At 41.8% G+C, this 19,888-nt stretch overlaps 1 protein-coding gene across 1 annotated transcript; it reads left to right on the plus strand.

The window, feature by feature from the left end:
• Positions 1-1,493: 1,493 nt before the first annotated feature.
• On the plus strand, positions 1,494-17,762 carry LOC122541432 (zinc-binding protein A33-like). The gene is made up of 6 exons (XM_043678199.2): positions 1,494-2,134; positions 2,226-2,321; positions 2,415-2,663; positions 3,101-3,123; positions 8,439-8,545; positions 14,822-17,762. Exons 1-6 carry the CDS (start codon positions 1,673-1,675, stop codon positions 15,370-15,372), a joined length of 1,488 nt encoding a protein of 495 aa, XP_043534134.2. The 5' UTR covers positions 1,494-1,672; the 3' UTR covers positions 15,373-17,762.
• Positions 17,763-19,888: the final 2,126 nt, after the last annotated feature.

Raw genomic sequence — 19,888 nt, forward strand, 5'->3', positions numbered from 1 at the left:
GGGAAAACAGCCCCAGCCTGTTCAGCCTCTCTGGCACCTATTCATCTCATACACCTTCCACCTGTTGGGAAATATTGCAGATTGGAATATCCCGGGTTCCTGCAGCTCACAGCTCGTTCTACCAACAATTACTTCTCTACAAATGAACTTCGATTTTTTTTCTTCTCACAACTTCCACCACTACCAACTTCCCCACTCCCCCATCCCCAAGCGCCCCAGTTGTGTAGATCTGATTGCTGACCTTTCAGTTCCCGGTTCCAATACAGGATTTATTCCCGGATGTTAACCTGGCTTCCATCACTCCCTGTGACTGAGTCCAACCCCCATCAGTTTACAGCTGGCAGGAGGCAGGGGGACGGGGTGAAATTATGGGATGAATCTGTCAGTGCCCTTTAATCCTGCAGATTGTCAGCAGGGCTGAGTTTTTCCAATCGATATTCCCTCCCGGATAGAAGAAAGGAAAGAGCCTCTCATTGAAAGTGTGAGTGAAAGTCTGGAATGAGACATGTTGTCTGCATTGTAAAGTGATTCCTGCCATATAGTCCAGGGAACCCCGGTCTTCCGAGGATTCACACTCGGGATGAGGAGGGTAATGCGGTGGAGTTCAGAGGAACATAGTCACTTAGAGTCATAGAGTCATGAAAACGGTCCAACTCGTCCATGCCGACCAGATATCCTAACCTCATCTAGTCCCTAGGGTGTAGGTTTGCTTGCTGAGCTGTAGGTTTGATATCCAGATGTTTCATTACCTGGCTAGGTAACATCATCAGTGGCAACCTCCAAGTGAAGCGAAGCTGTTGTCTCCTGCTTTCTATTTAGATGTTTGTCCTGGATAGGGTTCTAGGGGTTTGTGGTGATGTCATTTCCTGTTCATTTTCTGAGGGGTTGATAGATGGTATCTAGATCTATGTGTTTGTTTATGGCATTGTGGTTGGAGTGCCAGGCCTCTAGGAATTCTCTGGCATGTCTTTGCTTAGCCTGTCCCAGTCAAAATGGTGGATTTTTTTCCTTAGTGTGTAGGGCTAAGAGGGAGAGAGGGTCTGTCTTTTTGTGGCTAGCTGGTGTTTGTGTATCCTGGTGGCCTTTCTTCCTGTTTGACCTACGCAGTGTTTCTGGCAGTCGTTGCATGGATTTTTTTTTCACAACCTTCACAAACCTTGCACTCATCTAATCCCATTCACCAGCACTTGGCCCATATCCCTCTCAACCCTTCCTATTCATATTCCCGTCCGGATGCCTTTTAAATGCTATAATTGTACCAGCCTCCAACACTTCGTCTGGCAGCTCATTCCATACACACGCCACCCTCTGCATGAAAAGGTTGCCTCTTCAGGGACCTTTTAAATCTTTAGAAATCCGGGTGTGACAGGTTCACTAGAGCCTTGGTAGGCGGAAACGAGCTCAGACTGGAGAAAAATGTAATCTCGTCTCGACCCCGCCCTTCTCTGCCTCCTGAAACTCCCACTCTCGTCCTTGACAACATTACATGCAATTCTCCCACTTTCGGCGGACTGAATTCTTCCCGTCTGTACTCTGTTTATTCTCCAAACTGCGCTAACTTTTATCGACCAGTGAGAAAATTGAAGGCATAGTTCACGATATAATAAAAATTATACGACTATTGCAGTGAACCTCACCAGGAAATCTTGGAAATGAAGATGTTCCGCAGCGTATGAATATCCAAAGTAATGAGGATTTGAATCAGGAAGTTCTGAGTGTGATCATGTCTTCCAAACAGCAGCTACAGATTTTCACCGAGGAAGCAATTTGTCCCATTTGTCTAGATTTTTTCACCAATCCGGTTATACTGGATTGTGGACACAACTTCTGCCGCTCCTGTATCACCCAGAGTTGGGGAAAAAAGGAGATAAACTCCTGCCCGGAATGTAGAGAGGAGTTTACTGAAAGAAACTTCAGGGTAAACCGGGCCTTAGCGAACCTAGCGGAGAAAACTCGAAAGTTAAAGCTGGATCCGAAAGTGAAGGAAAGTGAAATTCGCTGCGAGAAACATCAAGAAGATCTGAAGCTGTTTTGTGAAACTGACAAGAAATTGATCTGTGTGATTTGTAGAGATTCGCGGGAACACAGAGAGCACGACTTCCTACCAATGAACGACGCTGTAGAGACGTACAAGGTAAAAGGGGATATTTTAAAAGGTTAGAGTTTTATTATAATTTCACTGTCTAACATTTTAATTGTGTTTTTTTCTCTCTCTCCAATTCCAGGATCAGTTGAAATCTTCCTTAGATTCTCTCACAGAGAAGAAATCGGCGGTTCTACAAACGGAACTGAACCAGAAACGGAAGATTTCCGAAGTGAGGGTGAGCTCTCCCTGTGCTGATTTTCTGGGATCTGGGTTAGTTTTGTTCCCTTTATCGCGGGACATTAATGAAGTTTCACATTTCATTTGGTAGGAACAGGCGAGCAGTCTGCAGACCCACATCACATCCGAGTTCACTAAAATGCACCAGATTCTCACTGAGAAAGAGCAGCGTTTGCTCAGAGATCTCAGGGAAGAAGAGGAGAGGGTTGTAGAACCAATGGAGAAAAACCTTCGAGAGATTCAGGAGAATTTAAATTCTGTTGAGGAGAAACTCTCAAAGTTGCAGAAACTGATGGAGGAAAAAGACGAGCTGATATTTCTGAAGGCGACAGAACACATTGTGAGTCAGTTCAGTGATTCAATAATTTATAAAAGGAAAACAAATATAACATTTGCTAAAAAGATAGTAGTAGATCTAAATGACTGATTATGTTTTGCGTATGTTCTGCGGTTGCCACTGGGCTAACTGGCTCCTCAACATACCTGCGGAATGCACGGCAACTTTTGGGGAATGTCACACCTGACCTGAGTATTTTATTTAGTTGTTGTTTCCTTTCCAACTCTCATTTTGTTATCCCCGGGAAGCCCCATTACAATTATGTTGCCGTTTCACATGTGCGTGTATGTGTAAACGGCTGCTGTTGAATTCCAGTTTATTTTGCCTCTCTTTCGGGAATACATTTACACTTCCGTGTTGCGCTTGCTCGTTTCGGCCCCCCTCTCTCCCCTTGAACTCTGTTACAACCGTCCTCACTGTTCGCAATTACTTTATTTCAGGATGAAACTATTCGGAAGAGAAGGTAGGGCACAAAAACTTGTACAATTTGCTAAATAATACAGTAAAGTGCGATTGTAGATTTATTTTGTGGTTATCGCTATTAACTAAAGGCTGGTTCATCTCCACTGATGCTTCGCGCACGAGTGTGTTTTGTAACCAGTAGCTTGTTACGGTATTTACTTCAGCGTTATATAACCGACACACTGACTTCAACCTGCTGTCGGAAAGGGTTCAAAGAAGGTTTACAAGAACGTTGCCAGTGTTAGAGAGTTTGAACTACAGAGAGAGGCTGAATAGGCCGGAGCTCTTTTCCCTGGATCATTGGAGGCTGAGGGGTCACCTAATAGAGGTTTATAAAATCATGAGGGGCATGGATAGAGTGGATAAACAAGGTCTTTTCCCCAGAGCGGGGGAGTCCAAAACTAGAGGGCGTAGGTTTAAGGTAAGAGAGAATTTTTTTAAAGAAAAACTTAAGGGGCAACATTTTCACGCAGAAAGTGATGTGTGTATGGAATGAGCTGACACAGGAGGTATTGGAGGCTGGTACAATTGCAACATTTTAAAATGCATTTGTATGTGCATAGGAAAGGTGGAGAGGGATATGGGCCAAACGCTGGCAGCCAGGACAAGATTCCATTATGCTGACTGATCAGCATGGAAGAGTTGGGCCAAAGGGTCCGAAGATGTCCGCTGTACATCTTTATGACTATGAGTCTAAAATTGACTAGATGCCATGTAAACAATACAACCCAGATTGGAGGTAGGAGGTGATCTTTCATCTGAGTTATACTGTTTGCGTTACTGTGATCATCCAGCTCAATCTGAGCAAGCCTCAGTGTCCATGTTTGCAAGATCCATGTTACTGCAAGGCTTCAGATCAACCTGAGAAAGTCATAGCTTAAAGGTCATTCAGAGTTTTAAAGAAAGAAAAACTATACACTCTAACTCTGTATTCTTAACAAGACAGCAGGAATTAATTGCATTTCTATAGCGCTTTTTCCCTCAGGCAATTTTTACATAAGCTTTAGAAGGCAATACATTATATCGACTTGCATAAGGAAATATTCAAACAGAAGAGAGCAGACAATGAGGAAGGCAGAGAGGAGACAGGTGCAACAGACCCCGGGGGAAGTACCTGTCAGGAACAAGTTGAATCTTTTGGAAACAGTAGAGACAGATGACACTACCAGTCCATGAGGAGACCAGGTCTGTCAATCAAAAGTTGGCATGGAGGCAGAGTGGAAGAGTCGGACATCGCACAGAGCCATGGTAATAGGGGACTCCATAGTGACAGGAACTGACCGGATTTTTGTGGCAGCAGGTGGGATTTAAGGATGGTGTGTTGCCTTCCTGGTGCCAGGGTTAAAGACATCACAGACAGAGTGCAGGAAATCCTCAAGGATGAAGGTGAAGAGCCAGAGGTAGTGGTACATGTCGGCACAAATGATGTCAGGAAGAAGAGGAGGTACATACTACAGCGGGACTTCGGAGAACTAGGAAGAAGGCTGAAAAGCAGGATGTCCAAGGTGGTTATCTCCAGTTTGCTTCCAGTTCCTCAGGCTGGTGAGGCCAGAAACAGGGAGATAATGGACTTGAACGTGTGGCTGGGGAACTGGTGCAGGAAGTAAGGACTTAAATTCTTGGATCACTGGGGTATGTTTTGTGGTAAGCATAAATTATACAAGAGAGATGGTTTGCACCTTAATAGGTTGGGGACCAGCATTCTGGCAGGCAGGTTTGCTACTGCAACACAGCTGCGTTGAAACTAAGTAGCGGGGGGGGGGAGACAAACTGGATGTTTAAGAAGGAAATTGAAGGGAAAGTTAGAACACGGGAAGTCAAGAAAGACTACTGTATCAATGAAGCAGAAGACTCAAATATGGATCATACTGTAAGGTTGAGTGAAATAGGAGTTGATGGGAAGGGTGAGGGCAGTAACAAATTAAAAATACTATATATGAATGCACGAAGCATTAGAAATAAGACGGAGATCTTGAGGCTCTTTTGGAAATTGGCAGATACGATATTGTGGGGATAACTGAGACGTGGCTTCAAGTGGACAGGGCCTGGGAAATGAATATTCGAGGCTACATGTGCTATCGTAAGGACAGACTGACGGGCAGAGGGGGTGGGGTGGCCATGTTGGTAAAGGATGATATTCAGTCCCTTGCGTGGGGGGACCTAGAATCAGGGGATGTAGAGTCAGAATTTCTCAGTGCTATCCATACTAAGGGTAAAAAGACCCTCTTGGGAGTTATCTACAGGCCCCCAAACAGCAGTCTGGATGTCAGATGTAAGTTGAATCAGGAGCTGAAATTGGCTTGTCGCAAAGATGTTACTACTATTGTTATGGGGGATTTCAGCATGCAGGTAGACTGGGAGAATCAGGATGGTCTTGGAGCTCAAGAAAGAAACTTTGTGGAGTGCCTCTGAGATGGATTCTCAGAACAGCTGGTGCTGGAGCCTACCAGGAAGAAGTCAATTCTGGATCTGGTATTGTGCAATGAACCAGAATTGATCAGAGACCTCGAAGTGAAGGTGCCATTGGGAATTAGTGACCATAATACAATAAGCTTCAATCTGCAATTTTGAGAGGAAGAGGGTACAATTGGAAGTGACAATATTTCAGTTGAATAAAGGGAACTGTGGATCTATGAGGGAGGAGCTGGCCAAAGTTCAATGGTGCAATACCTTAGCAGGATGACAGTGGAGGAACAATGGCAGATATTTCTGTGTATAATGCAGAAGATGCAGGATCAGTTCATTCCAAAAAGGAAGAAAGATCCTAGGAGGAGGCATGGGTGGCCGTGGCTGATGAGGGAAGTTAAGAAACATATAAAGTTAAAAGAGAAAAAGTATGACATAGCAAAGATAAGTGGGAAAACTGAGGAATGGGAAGCTTTTAAAGAACAACAGAGGATTACTAAGAAGGAAATACGCAGAGAAAAGTGAGTTCTGAAGGTAAACTGGCCAAAAATATAAAGGAGGATAGTAAAAGCTTTTTTAGGTATGTGAAAGGCAAAAAAATGGTTAAGTCTAAAATGGCGCCCCTGAAGACAGAAACAGGGGAATATATTACGGGGAACAAAGAAATGGCAGAAGAATTGAATTGGTACTTCAGATCTGTGTTCGCTGGGGAAGACACATGCAATCTCCCAGAGGTAACAGTGGCTGAAGGACCTGAACTGAAGGGAATTTATATTTGCCAGGAATTGGTGTTGGAGAGACTATTAGGTCTGAAGGTTGATAATTCCCCGGGGCCTGATGGTTTACATCCCAGGGTACTGAAGGAGGTGGCTCGAGAAAGCGTGGATGTGTTGGTGATTATTTTCCAGAGTTCGAAAGATTTGGGATCAGTTCCTGTGGATTGGAGGGTGGCTAATGTTGTCCCACTTTTAAAGAAAGGTGTGAGAGAGAAAGCAGGAAATTATAGACCAGTTAGTCTGATCTCAGTGGTGGGAAAGATGCTGGAGTCAATTATAAAAGATGAAATTACTACACATCTGGATAGTAATAACATGATAGGTCAGAGTCAGCATGGATTTATGAAGGGATTTATGATGCTTGACTAACCTTCTGGACTTTTTTGAGGATGTAACTCTGAAGATGGACAAGGGAGATCCATTAGATGTAGTGTACCTGGACTTTCAGAAAGCTTTTGATAAAGTCACACATAGGAGGTTAGTGAGCAAAATTAGGGTGCATGGTATTGGGGGCAAAGTACTAACTTGGATTGAAAGTTAGTTGGCTGGCAGGAAACAAAGAGTAGTGATAAACTGCTCCATTTCGGAATGGCAGGCAGTGACCAGTGGGGTACCGCAGGGATCAATGCTGGGACCGCAGCTTTTTACAATATATATTAATGATAAAGAAGATGGTATTAGTAATAACATTAGCAAATTTGCTGATGATACTAAGCAGGGTGGCAGGGTGAAATATGAGGAGGATTTTTGGAGATTACAGGGTGACCTGGACAGGTTAGGTGAGTGGACAGATGCATGGCAGATGCAGTTTAATGTGGATAAATGTATAGTTATCCACTTTGGTGGCAAGAACAGGAAGGCAGATTACTACCTAAATGGAATCAATTTAGGTAAAGGGGCAGTACAAAGAGATCTGGGTGTTCTTGTACATCAGTCAATGAAGGTAAGCATGCAGGTACAGCAGGTAGTGAAGAAGGCTAATAGCATGCTGGCCTTCATAACAAGAGGGATTGAGTATAGAAGCAAAGAAGTTCTTCTGCAGCTGAACAGGGCCCTGGTGAGACCACACCTGGAGTATTGTGTGCATTTCTGGTCTCCAAATTTGAGGAAAGACATTCTGGCTATTGAGGGAGTGCAGCGTAGGTTCACGAGGTCAATTCCTGGAATGGCAGGACTACCTTACGCTGAAAGACTGGAGCGACTGGGCTTGTATACCCTTGAGTTTAGAAGACTGAGAGGGGATCTGATTGAGACATATAAGATTATGAAAGGATTGGACACTCTAGAGGCAGGAAACATGTTTCCGCTGATGGGTGAGTGCCGAACCAGAGGACACAGCTTAAAAATACGGGGTAGACCATTTAGGACAGAGATGAGGAGAAACTTCTTCACCCAGAGAGTGGTGGCTGTGTGGAATGCTCTGTCCCAGAGGGCAGTGGAGGCCCAGTCTCTGGATTCATTTAAGAAAGAGTTGGATAGAGCTCTCAAAGATAGTGGAATCAAGGGTTGGAGATAAGGCAGGAACAGTCATGATCATAATGAATGGTGGTGCAGGCTTGAAGGGCAGAATGGCCTACTCCTGCACCTATTGTCTATTGACTCCAGAGCTATAATATAGAAAGTGTTTTTGAAAATAAGGAAGAGAGACTTAGAAATTAGAAAATCAGGAAGGGAATTGCAGAGGTAATTAATCGCTGTGGTCCTACCACCCATAGTGCAGCTATTAATTTCAGACATGATCAAGAGGCCAAATCTAGACAAGATTCCTGTAGAGTTGAGGGGCACATATTATATAGTTGGACGTGAGGTTTTAGGTATTCCCAACCTCTGTCTTTGTTCTCCAAGCTCTGTTTATAATCCACTGAGTGCATGGGTTTATGCATGTCCCCTCCTGCAGTGTGTGATGCCTTAGCAACTAATTGGTTTTCAGGCTGTGGGCCTATTTCTTGTCCTGGGCATTTCCATGCTCCTTCCTTGCATTTGTCATTAATTTTTGCTCAGTTACAGAAACGAGATTAACATTTTATCTCTACCGCAATCACTCGAAGGTAAAAAAAAATTGAAATCTTAAATTATTTCTCAAATATCCTAACAAATGCTTTTTCCTTAACCACAAACTGTTTAATATTTATAGGATTAGTGATGTACATCAGTTAATTTCGATAAACCTGACTATTGGAAAGTTCAACGGCCCGTTGCAGTACATGATCTGGAGAGAAATGTTCAATGCCATTGTCCCAGGTAAAACTCCTATATCTAATTTCTTAATTGTAAGTGCAGTAGTGTAGGACTCCAAGGTGTCAAGTTAAATGTTCACATTGTCAGTAGCTGACAGCAGGAGGTTGTCCATTGTCTACTTTGTTTTCTGTGAGTTCCTCTGGGTAAGTGCCTGAGGTCGTCAGCATGTGATGTTAAAGCGATGAAGGGAAGTTTATAGCCAGAACAGTGGACCCCTGGCCACAGCATGAACAGACAGGCCTTGAACCGCTTGGCGACCAGGAAGTCATTAAAAAGAATAATGTTTTAACAGGCAGTTAACCATTTCAGGTGGAATTGGAATTGAAACTGAGACAAATAGGAAACTGCAGCGATTGCAAATCTGCACTGGATCAGGGAGGCTGTGGGCTGATATTATTCAATTTTGTTAGGATTCAAGACTTAGAAAATATCTCTGGATTTAACACGGTCAAACAGCCTACAAAAAATTAGGACTATCCTCAAATTCATGAAAAAGAGAGCTCAGCGAAATTGTTCAGATTGTGAAATTATTATTTTTTTCAAACAACTCCATTGATTGTGTGGACAATGTATCAGGGAAATCACTGCTCATTTCAGACTATGAATTAGAACAGAGACCAATCTGAGGTTTAGTCTTTACTATAACAATCATAGAATCATAGAGGTGAACAGCACGGAAACAAACCATTCAGTCCAACTCGGCCATGCCGACCAGGTATCCTAACCTAATCTCGTCCTAAATTAAAAATGACTACATCAGGTTATAGTCCAACAGGTTTAATTGAAAGCACTAGCTTTCGGAGTGCTTTGAAAGCTCGTGCTTCCAATTAAGCCTGTTGGACTACAACCTGAGTTGTTTCATTTTTAACTTTGTACACCCCAGTCCAACACCGGCATCTCCAAATCTAATCTAGTCCTATTTGCCAGCACTTGGCCCATATCCCTCTAAACCCTTCCTATTCAAATAGCCGTCCAGATGTCTCTTAAATGCTTGTACCAGCCTCCAATACTTCCTCTGGCAGCTCATTTCATACATGCACAACCCTCTGCATGAAAAAGTTGCCCCTTTGGTCCCTTTTAAAGCTTCTCTCTCACCCTGAACCTATTCCCTCTAGTTCTGGACTCCCCCACCCCAGGGAAAATACCTTGTTGGTTAATCCTATCCACGCCCCTCATTATTTTATAAACCTCTATCAGGTCACCCCTCAGCTTCTGATGCTCCAAGGAAAACAGCCCCAGCCTATTCAGCCTCTCCCTCTTGGCTCAAAACCTCCAACCCTGGCAACAACCCTGTAAGTCTACCCTGAACTGTTTCTATTGTTTTCAAAGGTAGAAACATAGATCCTCTAACGAGAGAAGGCAAAAGGCAGGAAACTGACAGACGCCTCCAATGAGTGTGTGTGGAGGCAGGGAGGGGAGGTATGCATGGGATGGCATAAATACATCAGAGGGATGGGGTGGGGTCAGAGGGAAAGCAAAGGAGTGAGGAGCAACAAAAAGTATCAACTTGCCTCATGGTCACAGGTAAATCTTATTAAAAAGAGAAAGAAACACCTTTGCACTTAAAAGCTTCCAGCAAGGCCCACAGATCTTCAGAGACAATGAATAGTTTTTGAGCAATGCTCACATTCAAAATGCAGGAATTTTGTTGCAAATGTAGTTGTAATTCAGTGCTTTATCTCTGCCTTTCATCTTAAAGAATGGGAAAAAAACTCTTCAATTCAATTTGTAAGCACAATTGCGGACTAAATACAATGCTGGAAAATGACCCTTATTATATCTGCAGCCAATTATTAAAACACTGCAGGGTGAAGTCATTGTGTTCTCTGAGTGTGTCCATTTGGTCCCGTTGTTTGTTCCAATATGACATTTGGTCTGATACTAATTTCTGTCAATTTCTCACACTCACTAGGCCGTTGGTCTTAATTATTTTGTGGAGATTTTTTGTGTCTTCCACTGTGAATATAGAACAAGCAATTCTTTGCCTTCTCTGCCATGTCTGTATTTCCTGTTATTAATATGCCTTTCTGTTCCTGATATGGACCAAGATTTACTTTGTTAATAGTTTCCACTTTATATAGCTATAGAATATTGTTCAATCCATTTTTATGTTTCTTCCATTTTTACATGTGTGTTCTAATCTAGCTTTATCAAAGTTCCTACTTTGTGAATTCTAAAAATCACAGAATACTCAGACTTACGACATTTTTTGTCAACTCCATAAGGACCCTCCTTTGGTTTCATATTATCTTCAACTTTCTTTTCCATCCTTTTGTCTCATTTTTAATTTTGCATTTCCTTCAAATTAATGTTTCCTTTTTTTGAAAAGTATTTATGTCTTAACTGCTAGTCTTTGTCTATCTACTATTGTACATCTTAATCTTTTTTTTCGAACCAGTTTCCTCTTCATAGTTAACCTTGCTTTGATTTAAGCCCTTAGTTTCAGATTAAACCACATCTTTGACAAACTTAATGATTTTACCATGGTTAAAGCCCCAAAAGATTATTTTTCAATAAAATTATTAATTAGTCCTTTCTCATTGCATAATACTAGCTAATGAGCTAAATTAATCTTCAGCATCTGGCTCCAGAAATCTTACTCAAACACATTCCAGAAATTCTTCCTACACAGCACTGGAATGAATTGAAGTTATCCATGATCACTGTATTCCCCTTGCTACAGGCAATTCTAATTTACTGATTTATGGCATACCTTATCCTACCATTACTATTTGGTTGCCTATTATCCACTTCTACCAGTGTGTGTAGCCTTCTGCTGTTTCTCAACGTAACCCCTAAATATTCTACAAACTATCCACAGTGAGTTTTTCTCCCAATAATATACTGATTCCATCCCTTATTTTCAGCATTGTCCCACCAAAGTTTCTTTCTTTCCAACCTAAACGTTGAAGGAAACATGTTGAATTAAGGTTCAGTTACTAGGGCTGGACATCCTCCAGCCACAGCTCCATAATGGTAACTAAATTATGTAGTTTTACTTAAATCTGTATGATCATTTAACCCACGTTGTTACATGCAACCACAAGACTTTCCCCCTTTTAACACTGCACATATTTTGTGAATTTAAATTGAGATTTGATTTCGGTTCTTTCCGCTTTCATTTACAACTTTCAACTTCTGTCTGAATTCCCGCTTGGGTCCACATCTCCAGACAAATAATTTTAAACCCTTCTCAACTGCATTTGCAAGCTCCCTGTGAGGTTACTAACCTCGTTCCTGCTAAGGTATAATCGATCCTCTATGTGCAGCTTATAGCTGTCTGAGAACCAGTCCCAAGTCTCCATTAATCTAAAGCCTTCTGATCTCCATTACATTTCCTGCCATTTATGCAATTCCAGATTGGTGCCAATTGGAGTATGGTATGCATTTTTGGAACAATATTTTAAGGCTCAAATTAAGACATTGGAAACAATGTCTGAAAAACCAGGAGAATAGTTGGATGGATCAGAATCCTGAGTTGTGAAAATAAATCAGTGAAGTAAGGATTATTACCTTGGTTGAGAAGAGATTTGGTATCCAGCATTGATAATCATGAGGCATCTGGAGAGAATAGATGAAAGATTTTCTTTTTCCCCTCATGTGAAAGGACCAAGAGTGAAGGAGCAGATATTTAAAATTCTGAAGAAGGGTAACTGGATCCAATATGTTAACTCGGATTTCTCTTCACAGATGCTCGCCAGACATTCCTGGCAATTTCTGTTTTTGTTTCAGATTTCCAGCATCTGCAGTTGTTTCAGATTTTGTTTTTGGACATCTTTAAAGTAATTAGCAAAAGGAGCAAAAGTGGTTAAGAACGCAACTCTTGCAGGCAGGAAGTGTTTAAAGTTTGGAATGTTCTGTCTGAGAGCCTGATGCAAGGAGATTCAATTGAATCACTCAAAGAGAGATTGATAGTCAGTTATCTGAAAACAATGTGCAGTGTTACAGGGAGGTGATGGCAGAATTACATTAAAATAAATCCCAGTTGTGGTATTCAGTGAAGACATGATGGGCTTGCTTCTGCACTGCAAAAATTGTGTGATTCTGAAACCTGCTGTTTTTTTCATGGAGAATGTGTTTTTAAATGAGATTTGCCCACAACCACCCCCCCCCCCCCCCCCACCCCGCCTCCCCAGTACACCACCCCAACCCTACCCTACCACAATAACAAATTCTGTGTATGAGAAACGAAGCTCACTCACTTCAATAATTTCAGTCCGAGACAAGATGTGAACCAACAGGATTGTTTATTATACCCTTGCAAGCGTGGTGCCTAAAATAGACATGCAGAGTTTAGCAAGTACATATCTTATATAAGATTCGTTTCTCCTTCCCTCTTCCTACTACTCTAAACCCAGTTCCCATTACTATTGTTCATCTCTTGCCTTATCTGGCCTTGTCCATAACAAAGTACAAGTTTTACTTGGCCATTTCACCACATCCTGCTGTGGTCCATTGTTAGGTATATCCTCCTTCACTGCCATCTGTTTCCCTTACTTGTAACATTTCCTCCCATCCCTCATCCATATTGAGCCTTATGACCTTTTAATTGAGGTTTGTTTTTGTTTTTGCAGAAGTGGGAAACAGATGCTTATAACTACTGTTTGTACAGGCATATCTGGCTTAACCTACACCCTCACAGCACCTTATCTATTTGTCTGTAACATCTACCATTGTTTGCAGGCACATTTCATTCTTGTATGCACATTTCAGCTAATACAAAAACAATTATATATTTCCTTCACATAGTTTTCATTCTTGTTGACTCAGCTCTTGGTTGAAACAATTATACACTGGTGTGAGTTCATTTACCTTGCATAAGCAATTATGATTGCAGAAGTAACACTATTTTACCTCTATGCCACATGTGCAAGACTACCCTAGATTTCCTGTCAGTTCCTGTACTGGCAACCGTTACATTCATTTTAGTGGGTGCATTTAAGTGAAGCAGTAATGATAAACTGTTATCCAGCCCAACTTTTCCTCATTTCTGCACAGCTTATGGTCTGATAAGACAGAAAATAACTGTGTTATGAAACCAGATGTGAATTTCAAGAACCTGGATATCTTTCATTAAAGAGTGGGGCTAAGGACTGGCGTCTAGGCCTAAAGTTTTGGATCTATCACAAACAGCATTTTATTTAAAACAAAATTTTAGGATTTTTGAAATGTTTCTCATTATCTGCTTACTTATTGCTATACTGTTTTTCCTGGTTCAGCTCTCCTACATATGGGCAAGTTGGAGAAAGCCAGGTATTGCAGGGAAAAAGGAGAAGGCGATTAGAGAGTGCTTATGTTGTTGAAAGCAAGTGAGTGATTGAGTGTGTGGACGCAAGGAGGTGGGTTTGGAAGACAGGTGTGTGTTGTGAGGAGAGAGGAGTCGATCACAATTTGAGTGTGGGTGAAGAGGAGAGGGACTTAATTGATTTGTTGGTCCCCACTGAACATCCAGGGTTTGGTTAAAACCTACGTAAAAGAGACTATGTTTCAAGTACTTTAAAAACAGAGGTCTTCATATTGATGTCATGCATTATTTTTGATTATTAATGTTTGTGCATTATAGATAATGTACTGACTGTGCCTACTTTGTCTTTTTACATTTTGTTTTTGCTGGTGTCTGGAGTCAGGTTCATTTCAAATAGATTTTGTACATAGATTTATTCATGAATGGCAGTGTGGCTGAGAATAACTTCTCCTGAGTTATTCATTTGCATGTTTTAGCCCAGCAAGATGATGTTCCATTGTTAGTATCTCTGTATTCAAGCATCGCTTCCACCAAGTACATTGAAATACTGAACTCATTTTGCTGCTTTTATATTATATTGTCCACATTTTTGGCAAAAAAGAGAAGTTATGTTTCCACACACTTGAAGTATTGTAATCCCCCATTTGAAATTGTTTAGAAGATGAGAAGTCCAAAACTTGCATGAAATTCAGAGCTTCCTGTCTCGAGCCACTACTTTTTATTTGTGTCTTCAACCATTCTGAAGCTCACTCAATCACCACCTTCTGCTTTGTCACTCCCTCTCCCCCTCCTTGACACGCTGCCTCTTCCTCTTCCCTTCCACAGTCCCTCTCTGCTCACTGCCCTTTCCCCACTCCTTTGCTCTCTCATGTAATCCCTTTCTTGGCACCATACAGTCTGTTCTCCATTGCCTTCCCTCTACCAATTTCTGTGTCTCATTTTTCTCCCTTCAGGGTGCTCTCTAACTTTGCACCAGCACCTCGCCTCCCTATCTTTAACTCACTGACACTGTTAAATTTTTAAATTTCTTCCAGTTCCAGCCTCTCTGACTCTGGATCCAAACACAGCGAATCCCCGGCTCAACCTGTCTGAGGACCAAATCAGTGTGAGACTTGGAGACGAAACTCAGCCGCTCCCTGACTCCCCGGAGAGATTTGATTCCTGGCTGTGTGTGCTGGGATCAGAGGGATTCACATCAGGGAGACATTACTGGGAGGTGGAGGTGGGAAACAAGACTGAATGGATTTTAGGAGCATCTCGAGAGTCTGTCAACAGGAAAGGGATTATAGTTCCGAGGCCAAAGCTTGGTTACTGGATTTTGTGGCTTAATCCTGGAAGAGGGTATTTTGCTGTGACAACTCCCTTATTAACCCCCCTCAACTTAAGTGAGAATCCCCAGAAGATCGGGGTTTTCCTGGACTATGAGTGTGGACAGGTGTCATTTTACAATGCAGATAACATGTCCCATCTCCACACTTTCACCCACACTTTCACTGAGAGGGTCTTTCCCATCTTCAGTCCGGGATGGAATGAGGACGGGAGTAACTCTTCCCCGTTGACAATCTACGGGATCAAAGGGCACTGACAGATCCATCCCATAATGTCATTCCATCCCCCTGCCTCCTGCCAGCTGTAAACTGATGGGGGTCAGTCTCAGTCACAGGTGGAGAGAGAAGCCAGGTTAACATTCCGGGAATAAACCCTGTATCAGAACTAGGAACTGAAAGATCAGCAAGGAGCTGTGTAGGGCTAGGGGAAAGAAGGACGGGGAGAGAAGAAACAAATAGAAGCTCAATTACTGTATAGAGAGAGACTTACTAGGTAGAATGAGCTGTGAGCTGCAGGAATGCAAGGACCTTCCTGCCTGAAATGTTACTCCATTGGCTGAAGGAGGCGCTACATGACAGTGTTGGAGATGAATCAGTTAATGGTTCTCAGACTGGGCTCAGTGGAATCTTTCCAGAGGGGACACCAAATCATTTCACTGCAGGGTCAATGAAGTCTTTTAAAGGGACACCAAAACATTTCACCACCGAGAAGTGAGAGGGGGTAATGAGACACACAATATAGGGAAGGGGTGAGGCAGAAAACAAAACAGCATTAAAAAAAATGCTCTGCATTGTACAAATTACCAGGTATGAGCATGTGGTCTGCTGAATATTTTCATTATTTCCTGTTTATTTTAATTTGCTGCGTGTTTATTTGTTGTAAAAATGCTCGGTTGACTAAATCCAAGCTGTGGTATCATACTTGCGTCATTTAGTATCACTGATGAAGGAAACTGATTTTACACAAGTCTGTATATATTGCCTAAAATGTCACTGTCCAGAAAATTGGAGAGGTAGAAATTTTTATGTTTTGGCACCTTTGAATATACATTATGATAGGAACCTACCTTGTGTCATTCAATCGCCTAAATGGGGTGAGACTGCTGTGAATGCTCATTTGATATCTGGACTAGTATGTGAAATGTACAGATCAGTTTGCTGTGAATAGATAATGTGTAACTGCATTAAAACATTTCAGTTGGTATGCATTAGAAAGTTAACGGATTCATAGTTACATAGTCAAAGAACAAAGAACAATACAGCATAGGAACAGTCGCTTTGACTCTGGATCCATATCCTCTATTCCCTTCCTATTTATGTATTCATTCAAGTGTTTCTTCAATGCTGCTATTATGTCTGTTTCCACCACCTCCTCTGGCAGTGCATTCTTGGCACTCATTACCCTTTGTGTGAAAAACATGCCTCGCTCATCTCTTTTAAACTTCCCTCCTTGCATCTTGAACCTGTGTCCCATAGCAATTGAGCCCTCCACCCTGGGAAAAAGCCTCATAATGTCAACTCTATCATGACATTCACAATCTTATAAACCTCTAACAGGTTACCCCTTAACCTCCTGTGTTCCAGTGAAAGTAAACTCGGTCTATCCAACTTTTTTTCATAATGGACTTCCCATACCCGAAAACATCCTGGTAAACTTTTTCTGTGCACTCTCCAAAGCATCCACATACTTCTGCTAGTGTGGTGACCAGAACTAAAGTTCTATGAAGCTGCAGCATAGCTTGTCCATCTTTATACTTGATGCCCTTCCATTGTAGACAAGCATGCAATAAGACTTTTTTTAACAATCTTATCTATCTGTGATGTCACCTTCAGTGATCTGTGAATGGTTCTGCCATTGACTGTGTAATTTCCACCTATACTTGTCCTTCCAAAATGCATTACCTCACATTTGTCTGGATTAAACTCCATTTGTCATAAAGTTATTCAGCCCAGAAACAGACCCTTCAGTCCAACCAGTCCATGCTGAATATAATGCCAAACTAAACTAATCCCTCCTGTCTGATATTGGTCCATAATCCCCCCCCACAAACCTTTCTTATTCATGTACCTATCTAAATTTCGAAACATGAACCACCCCCTCTGTGTGGAAAAAAATGCCACTCATATCTTCTTAAAATCTCTTTCCTCTCACCTTCAAAGTGTACCCCCTAGACTTGAAATCCCCATCCAAGGGAAAAGACAACTACCATTAACTCTATACCTCTCATTGTTTTATAAATTTCTATCAGGTCACCTCTCAACCTCGTACAGTCCAGTGAAAAGAAAATCCAGCCTATCCAGCCTTTCTTTACAATAAAAATCTTCCATACCCAGCAACCTTCTGGTAAATCGCTTCTGAACTCTCTCCAGCTTAATAATATCTTTACTATAACTGGGCACAGTATTCCATAAGAGGACTCACCAACATCCTGTACAACCTCAGTACAACTTCTCAACTCCTATACTCAAAGGACTAAGCAATGAAGACAGACAGGAGGCTGGAAGTACACAGCAAGCCAGGCAGCATCAGGAGGTGGAGAAGTTGATGTTTCAGGTCTAACCCTTCTTCAGGACTGGGGATAGGTGTAGGGGGAACTGCAGATAAACAAGGTGGTGGGAGCAGGGCGGTAAAGTGAGAACAAGTGAAGACCGGTGGAGAATGCAACCTAGATAGTCAGTGGGAGGAATGATTCCGGTTGGTGGCAGGTGGGACTGGAAGGGAGGGGGAGGGGCTGGAAAGGGAGTCAGGGGTTGGGAACGGAGGTTATTTGAAATTGGACAACTCAGTGTTGAGTCCTCCAGGCTGTAAGCTGCCCAGGTGGAAGATGAGGTGTTGTTCCTCCAATTTGCAGTTTGGTTTACTTTGGCAATGGAGGAGGCCAAGGATGGTCATGTTGGAAAGACAGTGAGAAGGGGAATTAAAATGGGCGGTGATGGGGAGGTCCAGTCAGCCCTTGCGGGTTTGGCTGAGATGCTTCGTGAACTGCTCCCTAAGTTTAATTTTGGTCTCCCCAGTGTAGAGAAGACCACATTGGGAGCACCTGATGAAGTAAACTAGGTTGGAAGAGAGGCAGGTGAATCTCTGTCTCACCTGGAAGGACTGTTTGGGGCCCTAAATAGAGGTGCATGTCAAATCCCTTTTTAACCATGTTGTCAACATGTGATACAAAAATCAAAAATTATGTACATACACTCTTAGGGCCTTCTATTCCACAACACTACCCAAGCTCCTTCCATTAATTTTATATACCTTTCTCTTGTTTGTTGTACCAAAATGCAATACCTAGCATTTATCCACATTGAACTCCATCTTCCATTTTTAGTCCATAGATCCATTTGATCATGGACTCTTTGTATTCTGAGAAAACCTTCTTCACTGTCTATTATGCAACAATTTTGATGTCATCCACAAACTTACTAACCATGCCATCCAAATAATTTATATAAATGACAGACAAAAGAGGACTCAAAAACAATCCCAGTGGAACACCTCTGGTGACAGGTTTCCAGTCCACCATCTCTCTCTCTCTCTCCAGTCCATAAGCCAATTATGTATCCAATTGGTAAGCTCACCCTGAATCACATGTGACCTAACTTTACTTATTAGTCTACATTGCGGAGCCTTGTCAAGGCTTTACTAAAATCTAAATACACAATGGCTACTGCTCCGCCATCATCAACCTATTTGAAAACTTCTTCCAAAACATCAACCAAATTTGTGAGATATGATTTTCCTCGCACAAAAACGCTGATTATCCCCAATCGATTTTTGCTTCTCTAAATGTTCTGAAATCCTATCTTTTATAATTGCCTCCAGCAATTTACTCACAGCTGAAGTCAGACTCATGGGTCTATTGCTCCCTGGATTCTCCTTCCAAACTTTCTTCAACAAAGGTACAACATTAGCCACTCTCCAGTCATCAGGCAGCTCACCCGTAGTTATAGATGATGCACTTCACACAATGTTCTGAGAAACATTCGATCAGAGCCCAGAGGTTTGTCTACTTGTCTGAGACCTCCTGAAAATTATCTTCTGTAGTGTAAACTGTTTTTAAACATTAAACTTTATTTCTCTGCATTCTCTAGTCTCCAGTTCTTTCTCCATAGTAAAAACTGACGTGAAAAATTGATTTAGTATCTCTCGATCTCCTGGGGTTAAACACAAGATGACTTCCTTGAGCTTTAAAAGGCCCCACCCTCTCTCTAGTTACCCTTTTGCTTTTAATGTATTTGTAGAATCTCTTTGGATTGTCCTTAATCTTATCTGCTAATGCTATCTCATTTCTCATCTTTGCTTCTTGATTTCTTTTTTAAGAATGCCCCTACACTTCTTTATACTGATTAAGAAATTCAATTGATTCAAGTAGTCTATTTCTAAAATAAGATTCCTTTATATTCATGACTGGAAGCTCAATATCTTTATTCATCCATTGTTCCTTAATCTTACCAGCCTTACCCTTCACTCTAACAGGAGCATAATGCCACTGAACATTTGTCATCACACTCTTGGATGCTTCCTACTTGTCAGATGTCCTTTTACCTATGAACAATCTACTCCAGTCAACTTTGGAAAGTTCTTGTTTTACACCATTAAAATTTGCCTTACTCCATTTTTTAAAAATGAAAGGCTTATCCTTTTCCATAACCATTTTGAAACTAATAGAATTATGACCACTAGAACTAAAGTATTTCTCCACTTTTACTTCAGTCACCTGCCCTGCCCTATTGCCCAGCCACGTGATGAAGGAGCGGTACTCTGAAAGCTAGTGCTTA

The sequence above is a fragment of the Chiloscyllium plagiosum genome, unplaced genomic scaffold (assembly GCF_037043375.1).
Source record: "Chiloscyllium plagiosum isolate Xiang-an unplaced genomic scaffold, Cpla_swu_hap1 HiC_scaffold_35, whole genome shotgun sequence".
Classification (NCBI taxonomy): Eukaryota; Metazoa; Chordata; class Chondrichthyes; order Orectolobiformes; family Hemiscylliidae; genus Chiloscyllium; species Chiloscyllium plagiosum.

Coding starts and splice junctions, on each gene's coding strand:
- LOC122541432 (XM_043678199.2), top strand. CDS start 1,673: ATGAATATCCAAAGTAATGAGGATTTGAATCAGGAAGTTCTGAGTGTG. Junction 2,664..3,100: donor TGAAGGCGACAGAACACATT/GTGAGTCAGTTC, acceptor ACTTTATTTCAG/GATGAAACTATTCGGAAGAG. Junction 3,124..8,438: donor GAAACTATTCGGAAGAGAAG/GTAGGGCACAAA, acceptor TAATATTTATAG/GATTAGTGATGTACATCAGT.